Source organism: Phocoena phocoena, chromosome 17 (genome assembly GCF_963924675.1).
Source record: "Phocoena phocoena chromosome 17, mPhoPho1.1, whole genome shotgun sequence".
NCBI classification, from domain to species: domain Eukaryota; kingdom Metazoa; phylum Chordata; class Mammalia; order Artiodactyla; family Phocoenidae; genus Phocoena; species Phocoena phocoena.
This window is the reverse complement of record NC_089235.1, coordinates 56,242,614-56,269,981: the sequence shown is the minus strand read 5'-3', so window position 1 is coordinate 56,269,981 and position 27,368 is coordinate 56,242,614. Positions and strand designations below refer to the sequence as shown.

At 34.7% G+C, this 27,368-nt stretch overlaps 1 protein-coding gene across 4 annotated transcripts in view; it reads left to right on the top strand.

The window, feature by feature from the left end:
• CSMD3 (CUB and Sushi multiple domains 3) overlaps positions 1-27,368 on the top strand; it is a 1,073,652-nt gene that overhangs the window by 425,590 nt on the left and 620,694 nt on the right. For all 4 annotated transcript variants that reach the window (XM_065895021.1, XM_065895023.1, XM_065895022.1 and 1 more), the window contains one exon: positions 9,016-9,140. In XM_065895021.1, the coding sequence (XP_065751093.1) occupies positions 9,016-9,140 (125 nt within the window). The remainder of the gene's footprint in view (positions 1-9,015; positions 9,141-27,368) is intronic.

The following is a 27,368-nucleotide window of genomic DNA, read 5'->3' as shown; positions in this document are numbered from 1 at the left end:
TCCTGGCATGGCAGTAATTTCTGAGAAGGAGAACTTTAGAGAGAAGGAAAAGAGATATTTCAATTGAGACGTGTTTTTTGACAGATAAGAACAGCTCCCCCATCTCAGTTTCCATGGCCACAATTGTAGTTAACCCTTTTTAAACATTTTTAGGTAATTGCAATGTCAGCTTTACTAGCTGCAGATTCTTCCTCTTTTCATCCATGTACAAGTTATTATCACATTAGTCTTCCAAAAATATCTGCAACAATGTGTTTTTTCAACTCAAACACCAGCAGAGCTTTCCTATGGACTACTTATTCACAAACTACTCATTTTTGGCATTTAAAACATCTCAAAATATATCCAATGTTGCACATTTGTCTGCCAACCATATTTTTATGGTGACAAATTACCCTCACATAGTTTGCCTCAAATATGTCTGATTTTCCCTGACTTCTCCGCTCGGTTTTGTTGTTTCTTCCTCCTGGAATATTCTATCCCAGCATTCTTGCCTATGTCATCTTACGCATTCTTCAAGGACTCACTTAAAATCCTCCTTCCTAAAGCTTTTCTTATTTCCACAATCTGTTACAATCTGGTTAACTCCTCCAGCATTGTGTGTATCTTCATTACAGTACTTAAAATATTTTTTTTCCTTGTCTTGTAGAAACTTTTCTAAGTGTAAAATCCTTGGAATCAGAAATAAGATTATTCATATATCTGTATGCCTGATGAAGAGAGTTCAATAACTGTAGTGAATTGAACGGCTTAAAACAGCAGCTTCAGAATTTTTCCATTAATTTCTCTGATCATATGACCTTATAGCAGGACTTCAAACTCATCATAAAACTAAATGATTTATAGGCAGCAGTTGCTAAAACAAACACTCTTGTATGCACAAAATAAATATTTTTTAATCACTGAGGAAATATATAAGAAAATCCTTGGGAAAGTATGGCATCTTATAGACTTGTATTTTACTTACCATTTTATGCTTTAATCTCCAAGGTGAGAGTCCCAGAATCTGTGTTTTGAAATTTTAAAAACTTTCTTTCTAATTTGAAATTCCTATGGAGCATAACAGACTTTTAAAGGGAGAAATGCTGCCAAAGAGATATTGAAGCTGCCAGCAGTTTCTATGCTGAAAAATAAATTAAAATTTTAAACGTCTTTTAAAATTATAACTAAATGTCTGGGAAAGCTCAGCCTCCGAGATTCTTAAGTTTCACAGACTTTACTTCTGCAGGAAAGGCCTTGTCTGATACTTTTCCTTTCAAGAGATGTCACCCATTAGGGACATGAATTTGTCTTCTTGAGAGCAAAGAATAATGTTGGATCCAAAATTTGGGTATTCATTTGGATTATTAAAACACTGGTATATCTTGGGATTGAAACAGCAGGGAATATGCTTCTCATCTGGTAATATTAAAACATGACTATAATGAGGAAAGTCTGACTCTCATGATGTAAATCTGTCACACTTTTAAATGTGGACCCATCTTCACCCGTTCTCCTAGCATAAGATTTGTAAATATGGTAGTATGCTCATTTATATATCTAACTTTGATAATTGCAAAGACATCATTAATAGAAACTTCAAAGATGTTCTATCTCTTCCCACAAAATATCTTCTGAAGAATAGCCTACATATGTGGCACTTCCTTCCTCACCACACAGCTATTTCCTAATATTTTGTAATCTGACTTTTTGTATCATCTCTTAAATTACTAATGACTTTTCTATCCCTAAATTAAGTTAATTTTCTCACTGCTCATTTCCCTTGACCCTTCTGTCACCATTGTAATCTCTTTTTGGGGTCTTTAAATGACCAAAAAATATCTTGGTTTCCATGAGTTTACTCTCTGACCACCCATTTTTCACTCTTTTCTTGAGGAATTCACTTTCTCCTCCCATTCTCTAAAAAATAAACATTCCTCAGTATTCCATCTTCAAAACTCCCCTCTTCTACTATATATTCAGCTTTAAGAATAGCATTACTTCTGAAGGATTCAGTAATCATGACTTTCCATGTTTCTCTCAGGTCTTTATTATTTTCATTCTTCTGAGATATAGATATTTATTATGTTAACTTAAAACAATTGAACTGGTCTTTTCTCCACAACACATATACATCATTATGAGTGAGAGAGCATGGAATTTGGAATTAGTTGGACTTAATTTTAGATGCCGCCACTCTTTTATTAGACTTAGAGAAACTTTTTATTCTCCCCAAAGTTCTGTTTCTTTTTCAATAAAAATGGAAAGAGTAACACCAAATTGTACTGTTTTAGTGAAGGACTAGATTATCTAACCGTCATAAAATTGCATAGTGAAGTACCCAGGATAAAGTAAAGCTTTTTCTTTCTTTTTTTAATTTTCTTATGATTTTCCCAGTGAATTCAGATTTTAAAATCTTCACTCTTTCTCCAAATCCTGCAACCTGCTGATTCTACTTCTTCAATCTTGTTAATTATTTTCAATTCATATTGCCTCCATCCTACTTTATACACTTAAAACTTCTCACCATTGCAATTGCAATGGTCTCTTATTCTATTGCAAGATGTATTACATTTGGCTTTCAGATAAAGGTTATTATTATATAGCTACTGAGACATTACCCCTGGATCATAAACTTGTATCTCCCATGGCTCATTGAATTAAGAAATTATATCAGTTATCACACACATACATATAGTATACATTAACTTAAAAGAACTTTCATGTCATTATTTTGTTACTAATTAAAACATTGTATGTGTCAATATCGCTATTTTGCTAATAAGTAAACCTGTATGCCAGATGTTTGCACACTTAGCAGTAATAAAAGCATGCCTTGAACATAGAGCTTATGGCTTGCAATTTGGTGCTCTTCCCCCCTGACTTATACATTTGCATTCTAGCATTTAAATTTCTCCTTAATACAGACCAAACCTAACTTTCTGACATTATATTTCTATTTCTACCATATTGTGTTACAGACTGCTAAATGTGCCTCTTCAGAAAATAAATCATTTTAGTTGTGTGATGCATATTTTTAGAAAGAAACATTAAAAAAAAACATAAACTATTTCCTAAAACTAACCATTTGCTTAAGGCAAACTGTTCTTCCAAATGCCTCTACACTTTATCAGCTCAGTAATTTACCACATGCTTTTCTCTCTTCCTAGAATATGTTTGACTATAAGAATCCTATCCATTCTTCAAATTGACTTTCTTCTTCCTTGGTTTCCCATAACTTGTATCCATGCTCTCTTGGCTCATATGGCTTGAATGATATTCACTGTGTGCTTCTCTTACCACAATACTGGAATTTATTCTGTTTTTTGAAGGCAGCTATTGGCTTATTACATTTTTCATCACCAAGTCAAAAAAAGTTTAGATGCTTAAGGAAAGCTTGCTTATTTGAATTCGAGCATAAGAAAAGCTTGCTGATTTGAATTCGAGTAAACTTGCACTGCAGCCTTCCTCTGGTGTTATGTTTCAAGACCAGTACAATTAAGACTTATCATTACTACTATCATTGTCTCTGTGGAAAGTTGTTTCTGGCCTCTTTGACAGAGTTCCATAAAAGACATATTACCTATGTCTGAAAACAAAGAGCAGTGAAAGCATAAATACTCTATTGTTGTGTGGGGTCCAGATTGCACAGGACAATATCATCATATTAAAACTAGCTCTAATTTTAAAAAGTCTATTTTAAGTTTCATAAATATATAGAAGAAATAGTAAGCCTAGATTTTTGAAAGTTATTCCAAGTATGTTTATCTAAGCTGATAGGACATTTAGGAAATATGAGTTGTGAAAATGGTTGACATGGGTAGGCAATCTTAAAAGAAAACACAAATAACAAACCTTAGTCCTTACATTGTACATACTTACTGAGGAGCTTAGCACTTTATCTATACTTTGTCTGCTTTATCCTCATTGTTTCCTCATTACTGGAGGGGAAAATCAAGCTGTTATTCCAATGTTACAGTAAAAATATTAAAAAGAAAAAGTGATACAAAGAATAGTTTGAGGCTACAAATCATTTAAATCATCATAGTATTTCATTGAAATAAAGTTTAAAATATACATATTTAGAAATGTATCAAAATATTCCATTTAGGACATAATTTTTGATGAATAAAATATGGATAAAGAAAGTATTTCTGCTTGTGTAATGTGGGAATACTTTGTGTATACTAATAGTAATTTCAGATCTATAAAAAATGAGATTGTTTCATGTATTTTATTCTATATATTATTAACTGACAATATTTTGAAAAAAGTTATAATAAAAATATATATTTAAGAATCTCTCCTAATTTGCCAGCAATATGGTTGAGTGAAGGATGTGAGATCACCTCTTCTTACAAAAACAAAATCACAAATAACTGCTGAACAACCATAGACAAAAAAAACACAAAAAACGCTGGAACCTACCAAAAAAGATACCCTATATCTAAAGAAAAAGAGAAGCCAAAATGAGACAGTAGGAAGGGCACAATTGTAATAAAATCAAATCCCATACCCGCTGGGTGGGAGGCCCACAAACTGGAAAATAATTATACCACAGAAGTTCTCCCACAGGAGTGAAAGCCCTGAGCCCCACGTCAGGCTTCCCAGCCTGGGGGTTTGATAATGGGAGGAGGAGCCCCCAGAGAATTTCTCTTCGAAGGCCAGAAGGGTTTCATTGCAGGAATTTCACAGGATTGGGGGAAATAGAAACTCCACTTTTGGAAGGTGCGCACAAGGTCCCGTGTACACCAGGACCCAGGGAAATAAACAGTGACTTCATAAGAGACTGGGCCAGACTAGTATTGGAGGGTCCCCTGTGGAGTCAGGGGGCAGCTGTGGCTCACTGTGGGGACAAAGACATGGGCAGCAGCAGTTCTGTTGAATACTCATTGGTGTGAGCCCTCCTGGAGGCCACCATTTCCTCCCCAAGACCTAGCCCCACCCAATAGCTTGTAGGCTCCAGTGCTGGGACACCTCAGGCCAAACAACCAACAGGGTGGGAACACAGCGCCACCCATCAGCAGACAGGCTGCTTAAAGTCTTCCTGAACAAGGCCCTGCCCACGAGAAGGACAAGACCTAGCTCCACCCACCAGTGGGCAGGAAGCAGACCCTCCCACCAGAAAGCCAACACAAGCTTCTTAGACAGGCTTATTCACCAGAGGGCAGACAGCAGAGAAAAGAAGAATTACAATCCCGCAGCCTGTGAAATGGAAACTGCAATCACAGAAAGTTAGAAAAAATGAAGTGGCAGAGGAATATGTCCCAGATGAAGGAACAAGTTAAAACCCCAGAAGAAGAGCTAAGTGAATTGGAAATAGGTAATCTACTGGAAAAAGAATTTAGAGTAATGATAGTGAAGATCATCCAAGATCTCAGAAAAGTATGGAGGCACAGATTGAGAAGATGCAAGAAATGTTAAATAAAGATCTAGAAGAACTAAAGAACAAACAAACAGAGATAAACAATATAATAACTGAATTGAAAGATACACTAGAAGGAATCAATAGAGTAACTGAGGCAGAAGAAAGGATAAGTGAGCTGGGAGACAGAATGGTGGAAATCAATGCCACAGAAAAGAATAAAGAAAAAAATAATCAAAAGAAATGAAGACAGTCTAAGAGACCTCTGGGACAACATTAAATGAACGACATTTGCATTATAGGGGTCCCAGAAGGAAAAGAGAGAAAGGACCTGAGAAAATATTTGAAGAAATAATAGCTGAAAACGTCCTTAACGTGGGAAAGGAAGCAGCCAACCAAGTTCAGGAAGCCCAGAGAATCCCAGGCAGGATAAACCCAAGGAGGAACACACCGAAAAACATAGTCATCAAACTGACAAAGAGAAAGAAAAAATATTAATAAGCAACAAGGGAAAAGCAACAAATGATATACAAGGGAACTCCCATAATGTTGTCAGCTGATTTCTCAGCAGAAACTCTGTAGGCCAAAAGAGTGACACAATATATTTAAAGTTATGAAAGGGAAGAACCTACAACCAAGAATACTCTACCCAGCAAGGCTGTAATTCACATTCAGCAGAGAAATCAAAAGCTTTACAGATAAGCAAAAACTAAAAGCATTCAGCACGACCAGACCAGCTTTGCAACAAATGCTAAAGGAGCTTCTCTAAGTGCAAAAGAAAAGGCCTGTACTAGAAACAAGAAAATTACAAATGGAATAGCTCACTGGTAAAGACAAACGTAAATTAAAGGTAGGAAATCATCTGCACACAAATGTATCAAAACCAGCAATTGGGAGAAGAGGGGAGCACAAATTCAGGATATTGGAATTGCATTTGAAGTTAAAAGACCAGCATCTTAAAGCACTATTATTTATGTACAGACTGCTATATCAAAACCTCAGGGTAACTGCAAACCAAAAATCTACAATAGATACACATACAAGAAAGAAAAGAAAATCCAAGCACAACAATAAAGTTAGTCATAAAATCACAAGAGAAGAGAACAAAAGAGGAAGGGAAGAAAGAAAAAAGACCTACAAAAACAAATCCAAAACAGTTAAGAAAATGGCAATAGGAATATACATATTGATAATTACTTTAAATGAATTAAATGCTCCAACCAAAAGACATAGCCTGGCTGAATGGATACAAAAACAAGACCTGTATATATGTTTTCTACAAGAGACCCACTTCAGATCTAGGGACACATACAGACTGAACATGAGGGGATGGAAAAAGGTATTTCATGCAATGGAAAGAAAGCTGGAATAGCAATTCTCATATCAGACAAAATAGACTTTAAAATAAAGACTGTATGAGACAAAGAAGGACACTACATAATGATCAAGGGATCAATCCAAGAAGAAGATATAATAATTGTAAATATATATGCACCCAACATAGGAGCAACCCAACATATAAGGCAAGTACTAACAGCCATAAAAGTAGAAATTGACAGTAACACAATAATAGTGGGGGACTTTAACAACCCACTTTCATCAATGGACAGGTCATTCAGACAGAAAATCAATAAGGAAATACAGGTCTTAAATGACACATTAGACTAGATGGACTTAAATGATATTTATAGGGCATTCCATCCAAAAGAAGCAGAATACACATTCTTCTCAAGTGCACGTGGAACATTCTCCAGGATTGATCACATGCTGGACCATAAAGTGAGCCTTGGTAAATTTAAGAAAACTGAAATCATATCAAGCATCTTTTCCACCACAATCTTATGAAATTAGAAAGCAACTACAGAAAAAAAGAAAAACTGTAAAACATCACAAGCACATGGATGCTAAACGATATGCTACTGAACAACCAATGGAACACTGAAGAAATGAAGAGGAAAGCAAAAAATACCTAAAGACAAATGAAAATGAAAGCACAATGATCCAAAACCTATGGAGTTCTAAGAGGGAAGTTTATAGCAATACAGTCTTACCTCAGGAAACAACAAAAACAAATAAACAACCTAACCTCACACTTAAAGCAACTAGAGAAAGAAGAAAAACAAAACCCAAAGTTAGTAGAAGGAAAGAAATCATAAAGATCAAAGCAGAAATAAATGAAATAGAAAGGAAGAAAACAATAGAAAGATTAATGAAACTAAAGGCTGGTTCTTTGAGAATATAAACAAAATTGATAAAGAGCCAGCCTCATCAAGAAAAAAGGGAGGGGACTCAAATCAATAAGATTAGAAATGAAAAGGAAAAGTTAAAATGATACCACAGAAATACAAAGGATCATAGGAGACTACTACAAGCAACTATATGCCAATAAAATTGACAACCTGGAAGAAATGGACAAATTCTTGAAGAGGTACAATCCCCCAAGACTGAGCAAGGAAGAAATGGAAAGTATGAACAGACTAATCACAAGTACTGAAATTGAAACTATGATTTAAAAACTCTCGACAAACATAAGTCCAGAACCAGACGGCTTCACAGGCCAATTCTATCAAACATTTAGAGAAGAGTTAACACTTACCCTTCTGAAACTCTTCCAAAAAATTGCAGAAGAAGGAATGCTCCCAAATTGATTCTGAGACCATCATCACCCTGATACCACAGACAAAGATACCACAAAAAAGAAAATTATAGGCCAGTAACACTGATGAACATATACACAAAAAATAATCAACAAAATATTGGGTTGGCCAAAAAGTTCGTTCAGGTTTTTCCATAAGGGTTACAGAAAAACCTGAATGAACTTTTTGGCCAACCCAATGCTAACAGTCTGAATCCAACCATACGTTAAAAGGATCACATTCCACAATTAAGTGGGATTTATCCCAGGGATGCAAGGAATTTTCAGTATCTGCAAATCAGTGTGATATACCACATCAACAAATTGAAGAATAAAAACCATATGATCATCTCAATAGATGCAGAAAACGCTTTTGACAAAATTCAGCACCGATTTATGTTAAAAACTCTTCAGAAAATGGGCATAGAGGGAATATACCTCAACGTAATAAAGGCCATATATGACAAACCCACAGCCAACATGGTCTCAATGGTGAAAAACTGAAAGCATTTCCTCTAAGATCAGGAATAAGAAATCGTGGGTGAATTTTATCTAAAAAACAATCAGCACAGTTTTGCAGCCCTAACTGTATATGTGTGTCTGTGGATGGACATATACGCGTCCAAGTAAATACACATATAAATACCTGCTAGAGAAGTACTATAATGTGGTATGAACCCAAGCACTTGGATTCAAGTCAGAAAGTCCACTTTTTGCTTCACATTTACCACCTACTTAAGATGGGAAATTTAGTCAATTATTTAACCTTGGCTTCTACAACTAATAACAAGATAATTAAACTTGATGAGAGCTTTTTGAAATTCCTACGAATACCTGCATGTTATTGATTTATTGTTTGTGATTTTTATTATATATTTGTACGAGTCATATTTTCATGTTTTGGTTTTTAAAAAGAACAATCTTTTTTGTCACTATGGAACATTTTTGAACTATTGGATATTGCCAGTAGAACCGGAGCCTAACCATTATGTTATATTCTTCTAATACTGTTTTTTAATCCTTTGCTCAATTTTAGCCTTGGATCAACTGTGCAGTTCTCTTGTGATGAAGATTATGTCCTACAGGGTGCTAAGAGCATCACCTGTCAACGGATAGCTGAAGTCTTTGCTGCTTGGAGTGATCACAGGCCTGTATGTAAAGGTAAAGAACAGTCTTTAAAATAAAAATGCTCTCTTAACACATTTTAATAGTTCGAACTTCATTCCACTGAGTATAAATTTCAGTTGAATCTTTGACCTGTAATTCAGGAAACATTTAGCTCATGTATTTAAGAATATTTATTGAAAATCTGTAATATGCAAACCACTGTGTCAGATTCTCAAGGAGTTCCCAATCTAATAATCATATAGCAACAAATTGGAATCTTAAAATATGTAATACAAGGCAGTGGTAACTTTGTTGGCCTTTTTTTAAAATCATGAATTACCATTGATGTGGATATAAATTTTTTAAACCATAATTGCACCTCCACTTGTATGATTTGCCATTTGAATTGCTTATGTGTCCAATAGTAGTGATGTTGGTGGCAGTGGAGGTAGAGCACTTGTTCTATAATTAGTTAATTTAAACTAAGACAAATCAATGAGTGCTCTGGCTTTTCATATTACCAGTAATTGCAGATAAGATTTACTTCCACCACCTTCCTACAAATTAAATATTTTCATATAAATTAAATGAGGCCTCTTCATTCTAAACTTTATTTAGCTATATTTGAAAATGAACACCTCATTCTGGCTTACCGGCTCTTGTTGCTTGTTTGTTGCTGTTGTTGTTGTTATTTTTAATAATGACATCTCTGCATATTTCAGTGTCTTAGTACTCAAAATTCCATTAACTCTTCATCTCCCTCAGGGAATACTTTCACTGAGTTGCCACACTCTGTATAGTCCTCTCAGGCAGATTCTGGTGAATAGAGAAGGGATAGATTTGAAAGCTGTCGTAAAGGGAAAAAGACAAAGTATTTGACAACTAGTTGGATATGGAAGGAGAAAGTGACAAGAAGGAGTCAAAGTTGATATTCAGCTCTATATGAGACTAGAAAAACGTTACCCTGTTAATAAGTATAAAAAAACTGAAAATGGAATTGTATAGGAGATTTCATCATAGGCTTAATTTTTTAGGCACTTACTATGTGTCAGGCAGTGTGCTAACCACTACATATACTTTGACTCATTTAAATCCTCAAAACAAACCAATGGAGGCATTATTATCTCCATTTTAGAAATGAGTATTGTAAGACACAGAGAGATCCAGTCACTCACCCAAGCTCAAATGTCTGTAAAATGACAAAGCCCTTAAGAAAGACTATTCATTGTTTGGGGAGAGAAGCAAGATTTCAGAGCATTAAAGAAGGAATAGAAAATAATAAAATGGAAGCAAATAGATATATTCCACTCACTTGACAATGGCAACCCAGAGTAAGAAGAACAGAGAGCCTAGATTTTTCTCTCAGGTTCAAGTAAAACTTTCATGTCAAAGGTAGATGTTTATTCATTACCTTTCTCATTATCAAGGGCTTACAGAATATGGTACTGATGAACCTAAGTGGCAGGGCAGGAATAAAGATGAAGATGTAGAGAATGGACTTGAGGACACAGTGGGGGAAGGGGAAGCTGGGATGAAGTGTGAGAGTAGCATTGACATATATACGCTACCAAATGTAAAATGGATGGCTAGTGGGAAGCTGCTGCATTGAACAGGGAGATCACCTCGATGTTTTGTGATGACCCTAGAGGGTGGGAGAGAGGCTCAAGAAGGAGGGCATATGGGGATATATGTATACATATAGCTGATTCACTTTGTTGTACAGCAGAAACTAACACAAAATTGTAAAGTAGTTATACTCCAATAAAGATGTTAAAAATATAAAATAAAATTCATAGTCACAATTGAAGAAAAAAAGGTTTACAAAATGCCATATAGTGCAATAGCATTTTAAAAAACCAGTGAAATAGGGATAATGAGAAAATAAGTTAAAACAGTTACATGATCCTAAACAAAAGCTTATGTACAAGTTGGTAAAAAACTTAAAAAAAATTTTATTGAAATATAGCTGATTTACAATGTTGTGTTACTTTCAGTTGTAAAGTGATTCAGTTATGCATATAAATATATATTATTTTTACATTATCTTCTATTATTTGTTGTTAACAAGATATTGAGTATAGATCCCTGTTCAATACAGTAGGTCCTTGTTGGTTATCTGTCTTATATATAGTAGTATGTATATTTTAATCCCAAACTCCTAATTTATCTCTCTCTCCCTCTCCCCTTTTGGTAACCCATAAGTTTGCTTTCTATGTCTGTGAGTCTGTTTTGTAAATAAGTTCATTTGTATCCTTTTTTTAGATTCCACATATAAGTGATATCATATATTTGTCTTTGTCTGATTTACTTCACTTAGTATGATAATCTCTAGGTTCATCCATGTTACTGCAAATGGCGTTATTTCATTCGTTTTATGGCTGAGTAATATTCCGTTGTATATCATCTTCTTTATCCATTCATCTGTCGATAGACACTTAAGTTGCTTCCACGTCTTGGCTATTGTAAATAGTGCTGCTCTGAACATTGGGGTTCATGTATCTTTTCAAATTATGTTTTTCTCCTGATATATTCCCAGGAGTGGAATTGCAGGTTCATATGACAACTCTATTTTTAGTTTTTTAAGGAAATGCCATACTGTTCTCCGCAGTGGCTGCACCAGTTTACATCCCCACCAACAGTGTAGGAGGGTTCCTTTTTCCATTCTGACTGGTGTGAGGTGATACCTCATTGTAGTTTTGATTTGCATTTCTCTAATAATTAGTGATGTTGAGCTTCTTTTCATGTGCCTGTTGGCCATCTGTATGTCTTCTTTGGAGAAATGTCTATTTAGTTCTGCCCATTTTTTGATTGGATTGTTTGTTTTTTTGATATTGAGCTGTATGAGCTGTTTGTATATTTTGGAGATTAATCCCTTGTCGGTTGCATCGTTTGCAAATATTTTCTCCCATTCTGTAGGTTGTCTTTTTGTTTTGTTTATGTTTTCCCTTGTTGTGCAAAAGCTTTTAAGTTTTAAGTAAAAAACTTTTAAGAATGGCTTACATGTTAAATATGACAGCTGCCTAACAAATTTAAAAAACATAAGTTTACACAAAAACCATTGTCTATGAAATATGACAATGACACAACAAAAGCAAACTTTTTCCTGGCTTTAAGATATGAAATATCTTGCATTGCTTTTTATAAAGTGGACACTGAGTAATAAGTATTGTGGGAGTTACTCTCATCAATGTCCGGGCAATGATAGAACAGTAAACTGTTTAAAGTTGATTTCTTATGATATCCTCCACTCAAGACAAATTATAGATATAAGGGACAAAATTGAAAATCATGGCTTCAAAATGGTGGCATCCACATATCCTGCTTCAGTTTTACATAAATTATATGTGTGCATTTTTTATAGCAAGAGAGAATAGGAAAATAGATGATAGAGTCTAGAAAAGGAGATTAATGTTAATGCAGAAACAAAGTCTCACATAAAAAGAGAAATTGTAGCCAGATCATGGAATTTAAGGTTTACATAAAATGAGATTGAGGCTATAAACCATCTTTTTTCATTCAAGACTCTCATTTCAATAAAAAGAATGAATCCTATTTATTATGATTGTAAATTGTTCAAAGGCAAAACTAATGTTATATTATTTTGTTATTTTTCATAAGCCCTGTAGCACAAAGAACAGCTGTGTTGACAAATCTCAAGAAATATTTGTTGAAAATTACTGCATGATTATTTTCTTTGATTCTAAGATAGATGATTGAAATATGTATATGTAAACATATACATATATAGAGAGAGAGATATACATATATATTTCATTCAACAGTCATCAGTCATTAGTTGGGAGGTATAACATTTTAATGTTCAAGGTTCATATATTGTTATTATTTTATCTCTGCAGATATTAATCATTTATACACAAATTTATTTGCTCATTGCATGCAGGGCACATGTGTGTATGGTTTATAAAAAAAATTGCTAGTAGAAATTACTGGCTGTGGTGTTGGAAACAGTAACGGAGGGGACATGCTGAAACTGTAATTGAAGTTTTAAAGTGACTATCCATTGTCAGTCTGAACAAAGAATAGTTTTCACGTCTTATGGGTGCTTGGACAGAATAAATACGCTTTTTTCTAGACAGCAGCATAAATAGCAGTATCAGTGAACTGCGCCTTTGAGAAGTCATTAATATAGCTGCTCTCTATGTATTGCATGGTTGAGCAATCAAGAAATGGTGATTTTTAAGGGACTGAAAGTTCACACAAACAGCAAATTATGAATTAAAAGAGCAATTCAGAAATTAATATTAATGGATTTTACACAAACTCAGACAATAATTTTTGTTCCCTAAATGGGTTATGTATATGAGATATTTGACAGTTTACCATTACAGATACAATTATTCCTTTGTTGGAAATGCAATAGATAATCCCAAAGCTAGAGCTTATGCAAATAAGCAGATTTATGCACATGAATCATATCTAGAAAGTTTCAGACATTCATGTTGTTCAAAGAAATAGCATTTATTTGAGAATTGATAATTTGTTAACTAGGAAACTTTTAAGAAAGTGAAACTTGATAAATTGGACAAAAAGTTTTTTGACTAATTTTCAGTCAGTATTTATTTAGCCCCAAGAAACGAATGTTTTTGTCTGTTAGGGCACAATGGCATGAGCCATTCATGGGAGTAATGGAATAGGTGATTAAGGCAAGATTAGAAAAGAAGGCCAGAGACTTCCCTGGCGGTCCAGTGGTTAAGACTTTGCCTTCCAGTGCAAGGGGTGTGGGTTCAATCCCTGGTTGGGGGAGCTAAGATCCCACATGTCTGGTGGCTGAAAAACCAAAACATAAAACGGAAGCAATATTGTAACAAATTCAATAAAGACTTTGAAAATAGTACACATCAAAAAAAAAAAAAAAAAAAAACAATCTTAGAAAAGAAGGCCAAAGGAAAGCAAGCAAAACTATTGGAAAGTGGGGTCATCATCAGTCATCCAGTTATTTGTTTATTCACTTACTAACATACTGATTAACTTATTTTGGATTCCACAAGCATTAATGAAGGTTAGTAGGTATGCTAGATTAAACACTACATGAGATCCATAGTATGTAATGTTTTTTTATTATTTTGTATTGATTTACAAGGTATAAATAGAAAACTAGGTAATACATAGTAGACTGTTTTGTTTACAAGAGAGGTACAATCCTCTGCAAAATTCAGATGAGGAAGATTATTTCCATGTTTGGAGATGGTCAGGCACTGAGATGGAGGAAGTAACATGCAGGCAGAACTTGGAGATTATTTTCTATTTCAACAGAGGAACTTTCAGCCCCACCCCCTGACCTCTGAGGAAAAAAGAGGGACTGAAGATTAAATCAATTATCTATAGCCAGTGATTTAGTTAATCATGCATATGTAGTGAAGCCTCCATAAAACCCCAAAAGGATAGGGTTCAGAGAACTTCTGAGTTGGTGAACACTTGTAGATTTGAGGATAATAGTGTGCCTGGAGAGGGTATGACAAGTTCCAAGCCCTCTCCCCATGCCTTGCCTTGTGCATTTCTTCTGTCTAGCTGTTCCTGAGTTATATCTTTTTATAATAAATTAGTAATCTAGTAAGTAAAATGTTTCTCTGAGTTCTGTGAGCTGCTCTAGCAAATTAATCCCCAAAAGGGGATGGTCTTTGGAATCTCTGATTTATAGCCAATCAGAAGTACAAGTAACAAACATGGTCTTGCGACTGGCATCTGAAGTTCAAGGAGAAGGTTGTGGGAACCTCCAGTTTGTAACCGATTGGTCAGTAGCATAGACAACAACCTGGCTTGAGATTGACATCTAAAGTGGAGGGGGACGGGGGTTGGGGGCAGTCCTATAGACTGAATCCTAACCTGTGGAATCTGATGCTACCTCCAGGTAGGTAGATAGTGTCAGAATTGAGTTGACTTGTAGGACACCAGCCTGGTGTCGAACACCAAGAATTGCTTGGTGTTGTGGGGGAAGCTCCAGCCCCCCCCCCAAGACACGTTGGAATTGGGTCCAGGAATCTATTTAGTTATGTCATTCCTCCTTTGAAGTGTCTCTGGGAGTACTGCTAAACCGCCACTACCACTGTCACCATTCTGTAGTTCCAGTACTGCATCTGTCTCATTTCTTTTCATTTGGACTACAGTTTATCATACATATTGCTGACATTCTACTCCCATCAAAATCTCACTTTTATTATACCTGAAGAATGTTCAAAGGCCCCATGTTGTTTCTTAATTTCATACTGTAAACCAGTGGAATGAAATAGACAAGAATATGAATTCAGGTATCAGACTATGCCAGTTTAAATTCCTGATCTTCTACTCAAGTAATCTGCCGTCTTTATAATTATCAGATTTCTTATCTGTAAAAGGAGTGTTATTATGTATCAGTGCCTACTTCACAGGGAGTTAAGGATTTGTATGAGGATGGAATGAGGTAATCCATATAAAAGCACTTAGTATATGGGCTGAAACACAAGCATTTATACGGATAGAGGTGCTGCTAGTTGTGGTGCTGCTGCTAATAATTGTTAACTCATCTGATTGCCAAAATCATTCATGACTTATCTCCACCCAGTTGTTTCTTTAACTCTTACCAAACGTATATACCAGCATCTCAGTACTGAACAGAATCACAGCCCTGATTTTTATATACGTCTGATTTATCCTAAATGAAAACATACCTATTAACCATATTCTGCCCACTTTTCAAAGTCTTATTCAACTTTCGTCTCCTCGAAAAATTCTTTTCTATTTCAATGATCCTTTACCCCCACTTCTTTAACATTATTTCACATTTGCTGTCTTTACCACACAATCTAGCATTTAAATCTGTTCTTTTTGATAGTGGTTCCTAATCATTTCATGGGCAGTAGACTTGCCCCTTCAACCAAAACCACCTCAGAAAGAACAAAATAATCAACACGTGTAAAATGCTTGAATTCTCAATAGATCTATTTTGCCTGTTGCCAAGAAGACAGTTACCAATGTGGTCTGTTTATATATTGCCTTTAATTAAATAGAAGGATCATAATGAAGCTCAACTCTTTTCTTCATATACAAAGTAAAAAATGAGTATACAGTTTATATGATAGATAATTGCTGGCCAAACTAAGAGCTGTGACCCTCATTAAACAGTATTTATTTATTCTTATAGTTTTCAAAGTTCTTTTTACAGATATTGTAAGTTCCTACTCATATTTTATTCTTCTTCACAATGTTTAGCCCAGTGACCATTATGCCCATATTATTGTGCACATAATAGTTGCTAAATAAACATTTTGAATAAATATTGTAGGGAGATTTAATTAATTAAAATAAACAGTTTAAGAAGATAGTAGTGTGCTGACTGTAATCAGAGGAAGTTGCCCTGGTAGAAGACTTCCTGTTGTGCAAAGGCAATTAGGAAATTTTGCTCAAGAGCAAACCAGAAAAAGCCTGCTGGAATTTATCAACCAGAAACACATATAGCAGGTGTTTTCCTGTAGTTGTTATTGATGCCTTCTTACTTTCATGGAATAATGTTACAGATGAGATGATGCATAATAAGGATGATATTAGCAATTAATAGAGTGACATATGGTGAAGAAGATAGACAGATGGTCTAAATACAGATATTTATCATACATTCCTTTGTCTTGATGGTCATTTTTTTTCTAAAAAACAGTACTTTGGCATTTATTATATAATTTTGATAAGCAAATACATTTTACTGGACTCTAACAATGAGCATATTTGAATGATAAAATTACATTTCATGTTATTTGATGGATATGAATAGTGAGGCATTTATGTGTATCATTTAAAATTTAAAACTACCTAAACAATTAGAAAGTTTGCATTTCTATGGTGTCCTTCCAACAATTGTTCAGAAATACATTCCACACATCTTGCCTATCTCAAGAATTATTAGAAAAATATGCAAATAGTTAGCAAATAAAAAATTCCATTTAGGCATATGGGGGTATGTCTCCGCAGATATATGTGAGAACCTTCTATTTCTATTCTACTTGAATTCATCCAATGCATCCAAATCCTTTTTAATTCTAGAAAGTACCACATGTGATGATTCTAATAATAGCAAGCAAATATTGAATATTGAATATGAATCAGGTGCTACACTAATATTTCTCTCTGTACTAGCTCCTTTATCCTCATACTAATCTGTTATGATGGTGGTAAATTTAATTCCCACTTGATTGATGAGAAAACAGATGAGTCTCAGAGAGGTTTAGAGTGCTTAACCTTACAGCTAAAAAGTAGAAGGACTGAATTTCAAACCCCAGTTTTCCTCACTTCAGAGCCTGTGTTATTTATCACTATGTAATGCAGTGCTGTGGTGCTATCTAGATCTATAAATCTGGCTAAAGCCATGCTCACGCAAAACAAATCTCTCACTGTTGAGGCTATCATATTTAAAAGCATTGTCACACTTGGAGATGTCATGATCTCTTGGAACTTAAAAACGTAGGTAAAATCTTTTGAAATCATGTTTCTTTTTTTTTTTTTTAATCGCTCCCAATTTTGGAGACCCTATCTCATTTTTTTTCCTGTTTTTTTTAAGTTTTCAGACTTGGCTTGAAATGTAATGTATCCAGTACTGGAGGTCTTCCGTATTTGGTTTTATCAAGTTATAACAAAGTGCTTTTGTAACACATTTCTGTTCTTTTTAACACTGTTATCATCTTTAAAGGAACAGTTTTAAGGGCCTGGTCTTTCACCTGTATTGAAAGGATATAGAGATTCTCTCTCTGTATGTTACTCCATAAAGCCACCTCTACAGTGCAGAGGAATAGGGAGCAAGAAGTGCTCTCTGTTTTTTTGTTTTGTTTTGTTTGTTTGTTCTTTTCACTTAAGGCAACTAAACTAATTGTAAGAACATCACAGTCTTTAAAATTGTTCTATTATAGATATATAACCATATTGTCTCAAAGTCACAGTTAGCAATATTGCAGATGGCAAGGTGCTAAAATACCATACATCCTACCTTAGTAGATGTGTAAAATATAGAAGAAGCATTGGGTAGAAGTCAGAGAAACTGGGTTTGACTCTCTATTCCACCACTTCCTAACCATGTGACCTGGGGAAATTTAGTTAATTTATTGAAGCCAATGAAGGGTTCTCAATGATGGCTATACTTTAGAGTCACATGGGAACTTTAAAACAAATATGATTTCCTGCACCTACTCCTAGAGATTTTAATTTAATTGCTTTAGTGTGGAGATTGTGCTTAAATCAGAACTCTGAAGTTGAAACCTAAGTACCAGTATTTTTAAAGGGTTACCAGATAAGTCTAATGTACAACCAAGGTTGACAATCAATGACTTAATCTAGTCTAGTCTAAACTTTAATTTCTTCATCTGGAAAATGGGGATAATGATATCTACTCCCACAGGTTGTTGTGAGAACTTGCTGATACAAGCATGTAATTCCTGGTACATAGTTAAGAACATTAGCTGATACAAGTAGTAGTAGTAGTGTCATTATTATTAATTCCTTGCCTATGGCTGTACATAGATTTGGTTCACTCATTCATTTATTCAACAAACATTTGCTATGAATCTGCTATTTGCAAGCCATTCTGGGCTCTGAAGAGAATGGTTAATAAAGCAACCAAAGTTCTTATTCTTGTAGAACTCATATTCTAGGGCAGGAGACCCATAATAACAAATACAGATATAGAGAATAATTGCAGGACAGATACTATGAAGAAAAACTGAGAGAATTATAGCCTATTGTTTTGCATGCAATGGTCAGTGAAGTCCTCTCTGAGTTGCTGTTTAAGAAGTGTCCTGAATTGAGGGAGAAAAAATATATGTCATTTGAGGAAACAGTAGCCCAAGCAGTGCAAACAACAAGTACAAAAGTGCTGACGTTAGGTTATTGGTATTTCCATAATGCACTTTCTCATAATATATAAATTAAGTTTTCAGTGTCTACTTGGTAAAAGAACAAAAAACCTTTTTTTTCTATAGAGTGACACTAAAATTATTCATTCTTTTGATGTCGCAATAAAATCATTATCAGCAAGGCATAATCACCCCTATTTTACAGAATGAGAAAATGAAACTAATTAACATTCAGTGTCTTATTAGGATCCCATCATCTTCTCTAGAGTTATCGAAATATGCAGTACTGAAGTAATAAAACCGCCTTTTCTATGTCCGTAACAGTAATTATATTTTTACCTATCAGCAAATATTTGAAAACATTCCTAGCCTGTGACTATACTCACTCAACTACACCAAGATAAAATAATATATTCAAATGAGTCATGGTAAAGGAGGGGGATACTTAATAATATAAATACTATAAAATTAATGGGAAACATATATACAGAGAAATGGATTTCAAATATTAATAATTGACAAGAGGAAATAAAAATGCATATACTGGGCTTCCCTGGTGGCGCAGTGGTTGAGAGTCCGCCTGCCGATGCAGGGGACACGGGTTCGTGCCCCAGTCTAGGAAGATCCCACATGCCGTGGAGCGGCTGGGCTCGTGAGCCATGGCTGCTGAGCCTGCGCATCCGGAGCCTGTGCTCTGCAATGGGAGAGGCCACAACAGTGAGAGGCCCGCGAACCCAAAAAAAAAAAAAAAAAAAATGCATATACTATCAATTCATATTTAATAAACATCTGAAGTACTACATGGATAAAGATCATAAGACTTTTGGAGTGTACATAACCTCGTCTCCCCACATTTCCCCAAAGCAGTAACACACACACACGCACACACACACATACATGTGAACAATGGCTCACCTTAATTTAGGAAGTTCGGGTAGCCTTTTGGTTAAGAGGACGGACTTTGGTATCAGATGGAAATAGATTTGATTTCCCACTCCACCCGCCATCTATAGGACCACAGACAAATTATAAGCTTCCTGATGGGTAAAACAGCAATAATTAAACCCATTTCATATAGTTGTGCATACATCAATTTTGAGGCATAGCAGAATTTTAGTAGTCTTGAAGCCCTATTTACTTTGACTGGATGCACTTAGTCCTTTTAGTTTTTGCTTCAGTTGGAAAGAGAACAGAACCATGCTAAACAGAGTACACTCAGCCTAAATTGAACCTGATACCTGGAAAAGGAGAATCTTCTCTGTATAAGCTTCATAGCATTTGAATAATGGCCACACTGCTAGAGATATCACCAAGAAACATCATCCTGTTATAGTATTCCTTCTCTCAGATGATAAAATCTAGTGAGATTGTATATCACTAGATATAAAATGTGGTAAGGAATGTTTCCCATCAATATCTTAATTAATTGATGGGTGGCTTTGTGTGAAGGAGGCTCTGTGGCAGAAGGAAGTGCTTCTCAAGCTTCAATATTCAGAGTAATCACTTGAGGAGCTTAATAAAGGCAGACTGTGACTCAATAGTTCTGGCCTAGAGCCTGCAACCTGCGTTCCAAACAGGCTTCTAGGTGATGTTGATGCTGCTGCTCTGCAGATCACACCTTGAGTAGAAAGAGTAAAGGATGGACTATTGGATCGGAAGTTAGAAGTCCAAGGAGGTCTCTTGTGTGGTTTTGGAACGAAGTTCCCTGAGGTAAAAATGGGAAAATCATACTTTTCCTGTTCTCCTTTTTGGAATATTGTGGATGTTAAAGGCCATGATATATGTATATGTAAATGTATACACACACATGCATACATGCATATATATGTGTGTGTGCTCTTAACAGCAATAATTTAAATTAAATGACTCTTCTTATAAATAATAAGATAATATAGCATCCTTAGTTCTTGGAAATCCTCAGCAACAATGCATTAACTGAGTGCTTCTTTTATACTATATCTTTTCTAACTCCTTCTTTCCACCGCCCTCCTCCCAAAATAAGCATACCTATTAAATAAGACATTAGATGGGAAAACAAGGTATATAACTCAGGTATTACCTTTCAGCAAATACTTATTGAGCATCTGTGAAGATCACATAATAATGAAACTGAATTTTTCATTCTTTATTATATGCTTTTTTTTAAAAATGGAAAACAACAAAAGTTTGAAGAGGATGTAGATTTCAAAAAGTTAATGTGTAGAAATTCCAGGTATTTGAGGAAATCGGGTACCATCTTGATTTCAGAAGCCTCCTGCAGTATTGTGGGTTTAATCCTGAGTATCCTACAATGTGAAATCATTTAACGAAAAAGAATTTAACTTGACATTTTTTCTGGCATCGTGATGAAACTATGTCTATTACAGAGTGGAGAAAAAAGTAACATTACCTCATGTTTCTAAAATAGCTTTTCTTATTGCAAGTTTTTTTTTTTTTACTCTCTGTGCCAGAGACTTGTAGCAAAGAGATCATCACCTCTAAAATCATTGAAAGAACTGTCATCTATCTTAGATAATGGCAACTTAAACACATGGTAAAATGCTATTGTCACGATGCATTTTTTTTCTTTTTGATGGGAAGAATGTCATTGATGTTTTATTTCTCGCATGAACTTTAATGGGAAATAAATCATTAGTGACAAAACTGTAGTATACTTCTATGACACTAAAAATTGTGCATTTATAAATCGACAGTTGCTTTTTTTGTGTGTTTTTAAAAACTATACTCATTTCACATATATTATACACTTATAAATACATCCTGAAGACAACTTTCTTCTCCGTTTTCTCAGCAGTGATGATCTGGTGGCGTGTCATGGCATATCAGAAGATAGCAGTCTTACATGGGAAACACTCGAGGCCATTTTTAAGGATTTCGGTTCTGAGGACCTGTCTTTAAATATATCCTCTTACAAGACTCTCTAGAGGTGGGAAGTGAGGGGGTAGAGTCAGTAAGATCGCAGCTCACTTGGATATTTTAGTTTAAATTACTTTTTTAAAAAGGAGTTGATAGAGACTTTATAATTAATACTTTAGATATACGTCTTTTTTTCTTTTGAGGAATTTCAAGGTTTTTTTCACAGGACCAACATAACCAACACACAAGTTATGTTCACCTGCTCATAAGTCAGTCTGAAGATTTCCTGGGCAAACATTGACTCATTGAAGATTCAAGTTAAATGAGAGAAGACAAAAGGCATTCATTTTCATAGGTGCTGCCTGGGAATGCTTGGGTGGATTGAGATATAGAAATTGACAAACACTGGGCAGGTCTGTGTGAGTCACCTCATTTGAGAAAGCCCAAACTGCCTCTTTTCATTTCCCTTGGTGTTTCTCAAGCATACCAGCCAGATCTCTCTGTCTTTAATGATTTGGAAGTATGCCAGCTCATCTCTATTCTGGACTTGGCTGCTGAAGGGAGCATAGAGGCTCAGCTCCATCTGAATCCAAAGGAAGTGAATGGCACAGCTGAATATCAGCAGGGTAATGATGGGATCTCATTGCTTTCTGTAAATCTATCATTTGGGACAGAAATAGAGCAGGGGATTTTCCTGGCATTTAAATTATAAGAATTAGAAGGAAAATGTGAAAAATGTAGGGACACAGAGAGGAAAGTTTTGGAGAGAAACCCAGAGGCATTTAACCTTCTCTTTTCCCATTAGACAATACAATAATGCCAACTAGATATATGCTTTCAGTTTTAAAACAAGCCATTTCCTAAACGACATGACTTTCTAAAAATAGTCAGTAAAATTAATTTTTGTTAATTGGTTGTCTTAATATTATGATTTTAATGAGGGAGGAAATGTGGCCAAAACCTCTGTACACTCTATAAATCCTTTTTATCTCTTATTCCAGTTACTGCCTTGGTGACACTTAAAATTTGTGCAGGTGAACATGATCAGGCCTCTCCTTCTGCATCTTACTTCCTAATCTGTGGCCTCTCTGACACATGGGTCGGGAAGTCTGTGAACTAGCTTGACCTTTACACAGATGCTTCCAGAAACTGTAGAGAAGCTAATGCTTTATGAGTCAGTCTTGACCTGGAAGGAATATGCGATCAAATGAATAAGTGCATCCCTCTTTCTTCTCCAGTTTCCTCTGCTGTTGTGAGAGGCGTTTTACAAGTTTTATCAGAAGTTTCAAATACCAGTTATTCATATTGGTAGCCTAATAGTATGTCCTTGTCTTGGCTTCTTATTTCTGTCCTGTTTCTCGTTTCTGCTCCCTGCGACCATATTACCAGTTAAACCTCTCACACATGTCTCATACTAAGCCCTTGTGTGAGGCATAGTTTCTGGAAAACATTCTAAAATGTAATTTTGTGGGCCCCCTTTTGGCACTTTCAGCCTATATCAGATAGTCCCAATCAATCCCTACTTGACCTTTGGCTTGAGGGGTCATATAATTAGATTATCATACTTGAGCAATATTCAGAAATTTATATCTCTAGAGAATAACCTAACAGGAAACTCAAGGATAACAAACACCTCTGTTTCATTCCTCCCTGGCTCTGTGTATGGCCCCAATTCCAAAGGGAATACTGATTATTTCTCTAGCCCTCATGGGCACTGTTTATGCTAATCTCTAGGGAATGGTGAAATGACTGATATGTTTCTAGTAAATAGACATTGAGGTCAATTCCTTCACAAGATTCATAGTTTTGTTTTTATTTGGTTTGGCTTGGCTTCAGTTTTATGTTTTTATTCTTGTTGTTTTGTTTGGTTTGGAGTTTTTCTGTTTTATGGTTGTATATGCACAGAGGGGGAAATAGTAGTTGCTAAGATAATTTACTGTAACTTAAAATAGAGGTGAAAATGTCACAGAGCTTCCCACCCAGGAGTGCATTATGAACACATTTTTCACTGACGAACAGGATTGTATTACCAGGTAGAACAGTAACTGTTTGAATTGATTTATGAAGTAAATAAATGTGATTTTATTACTGCTGTTTTCTTTTTTGGTGATGGTCTGCATGCTGTAGGAAATTCATGACAATCCTGAGTTCTTGGCTATTTTTCTACATAAAGAATTTTATCAGTTTATTAGGTAATCAATTGTCCATCCTTTGCAAGCCTCATGATCTTTAAAATTTTATTAAATGCACTATCCATACCATAAACATAATACGCTGAAAATGTGGAAAGAATTACGCATTGCATATTTATAAGCTTTAGTCTTCAAGGATCAAGAGATTAAAAAAGTGTGTCTAAGTATTGGTATAAATAGCATATATATATGAATAAGAAATATTTTCATGTATTCAAACATGGAAAAATGACATATTATAAATGTGCATAAGTAATGGTATAATAGTGTTTCTATTAAAATATGTTCATGTGTGCAAATAAAAAGAGCTACAGTGGCTGATCTGAATATATTTTCTCAATAGTATTCTATTATAATTTTACCTTAAAAATAAACCAAAATTGGCAAAGTTACAACTAGTATTTATAGCATACTAGAAAAGAAATTAGACTTTGGCATCTAGCTGCTGTGATTCAAATAAATTTGGGTGAGTAATTTAAATTATCTAATCTCACCTACATTCTTTGTAAAATTCAAATAGTAATAATAATAGAGTAACTAACACTAATACAGAGCTTACTGTATGTTAGAAAACCTTTAAGTATCTCAATTCTTTTCATCCTCTCAACAAACTATGAGATACTATATTATTGTTTCCCTCTTAAAAATGAGGAAAATGAGGCACAGAGAGATTCAATGATTCACTGGAACCAAATTGATAGTAAACAATAGAGTCAGAATTTGAATCCATGTCATCAGGCTCTGAGTCCACTTTCTGAGCTATAGTTCTCAAAAGTAATATTTATCTCATAGTTGCTGTAGTTTGTTTTAAATTATTAAATGCTATAAAAGAGGTAAAGTTCCTCATATAGTATGTGGTATGTAATAAATCCTCATGACAGGGTTTTTGTTACTGATGTTTGCCATCATCTGTGGGGATTAACACAATGGATTTACACTATGATATTGAAGAGTTGAGCCCATTTCCCAGGATAGGAATTGCTTGAAAGTCAAAGATTCTGCAACACAGAGGGATGGGGACGTATCTTGAGCTAAGAACCAATCCATCCATCTTTAAACTTCAAAAATCTGCTCCTTCTCCTTTTGGGAGAAAAAGAAAACAACCAGGAAAGGAATTCAAATGTGGTTACAGCCAGAACTAAAACAACTACACAGTTTAAGGCAAGAAATGTTGGATATATATTTTGGGTAGAGCACTAAAAGGGTAAATACAATTTGCACATATGCAAATATATTGTCAAACTCAATATTTTTTACTAAGCAATTTGGTTGCAGAGCCAAATTTTTATAGTTTTTGTATCAAATTTTGCAGTTACTCTTTTTTTTGGGGGGGGCTGGTATCTTCTTTTTTCCAAATTTATTGAGAAATAATTAACAAATATAATTGTATATATTTAAAGTAGTGTCATTATTTGATATACATGTGGAATGATTATTAAGATCAAAATAATTAACACATCCATTAATTCACATAATTAACTCGTGTTGGGGGGGTGAGAATGCTTAAGATTTACTCTCGGTGACTTTTTTTAAATTAATTGTTTTGGTTTTAATTGTTAATTTTTTAATTTAAATATAGTTGATGTACAATATTATGTTAGTTTCAGGTATACTACATAATGATGTAACATTTGCATTTATTATGAAATGATCATAATTATAATTCTAGTAACCATCTGTTCCAATACAAAGTTGTTACAATATTATTGACTATATCCCTTATGCTATATATTATATCCTTGTGACTAATTTATTATATAACTGGAAGTTTATATCACTTAATTCTCTTCACCTATTTCACTCTCTTCCCTAACCCCTTCCCTTCTAGTGACCTCTCGATTCTCCTGTGTATCTATATCTGTTTTCATTTTGTTTTGTTTGTTTTATTTTTAGATTTCACAAATAAGTGAGATGCTGTGGTATTTGTCTTTCTCTGTCTGACTTATTTCACAAAGCATAACAGCGTTCAGATCCAGACATGTTTCAAATGGCAATATTTCATTTTTTATGGCTGAGTAATATTCCAATGTATATCTACATACCACATTTTCTTTATCCATTCATCTATCAATGGGCACTTAGGTTACTTTTATATCTTGCAATTGTAAGCAATGTTACAGTGAATGTTGGAGTCCACATATCTTTTGGTTCTTTTTTGGTGTTTTCGTTTTCTTCAGGAAACTTCTCAGAGGTGAAATTGCTGGATTATATGGCGATACTGTTTTTAATATTTTGAGAAACATTCATATTGAATTCCATAATGGCTGCACCAATTTACAATCCCACAAACAGTGCACATAGGTCTCATTTTCTCAACATCCTTGTCAATGCTTGTTATTTGCTATCTTTTAGATGATAAGCATTCTGAGAGGTGTGAGGAGTTATCACCTTGTTGTTTTGTTATGCACTTCCCTAATGACCAGTGATGTTTGAGCATCTTCATGCATCTGTTGGCCATCTCTATGTCTTCTTCGAAAAATGTCTATAAAGATCCTCTGGGCATTTCTTTTTCAATTGAAGTATAGTTGATTTACAATATTATATGTTAGTTTCAGGTGTACAGCATAGTGATTCAGTATTTTTGTAGATTACACTCCATGATAGGTTATTACAATATAATGGGTATAATTCCCTGTGCTTTACAGTATGTCCTCACTGCTTATCTACTTTATATATAGTAGTTTGTATCTGTTAATCCCATACCCCTAATTAGTTCCTCCTCCCTTCCCTCCCCTCTTTGGTAACCACAAGTTTTTTTTATATATCTGTGGGTCTGTTTCTGTTTTGCATATACATTCAGCTGTATTATTTTTTAGATTCCACATACAATTGATATTGTTTGGTGTTTATCTTTCTCTGTCTGACTTATTTCACTAAGCATAATATCCTCTAGGTCCATTCATGATGCTGCACATCACAGTATTTCATTCATTTTATGGCTGAGTAACATTTCATTGTGTGTGTATGTGTGCATTTCTTTTTAATGCAGTCATCTGTTGATGGGCAGTTGGGTTACTTCCATGTCTTGGCTGTTGTAAATAGTGCTGTTATAAACATTGGGTTGCATGTATTATTTTGAATTAGTGTTTTTTGTTTTTTCTGAATATATACCCAAGAGTGGGATTGCTGGATCCACTTATGGCAGTTCTATTTGAGAAATCTCCATACTGTTTTCCATAGTGGCTGCACTAATTTATATTACCACCAACAGTGTACAAGCGTTCCCTTTTCTCCACATCCTCACCAACATTTGTTATTTGCATGTTAGCCATCTGTATATCTTCTTTGGAGAAGTATCTGTTCAGGTCTTCTGCCCATTTTTTTGATTGAGTTGTTTGGTTTTGATATTGAGTTATATGAGCTATTTGTATATTTTGTATATTAACCCCTTGTTGGTTACATCA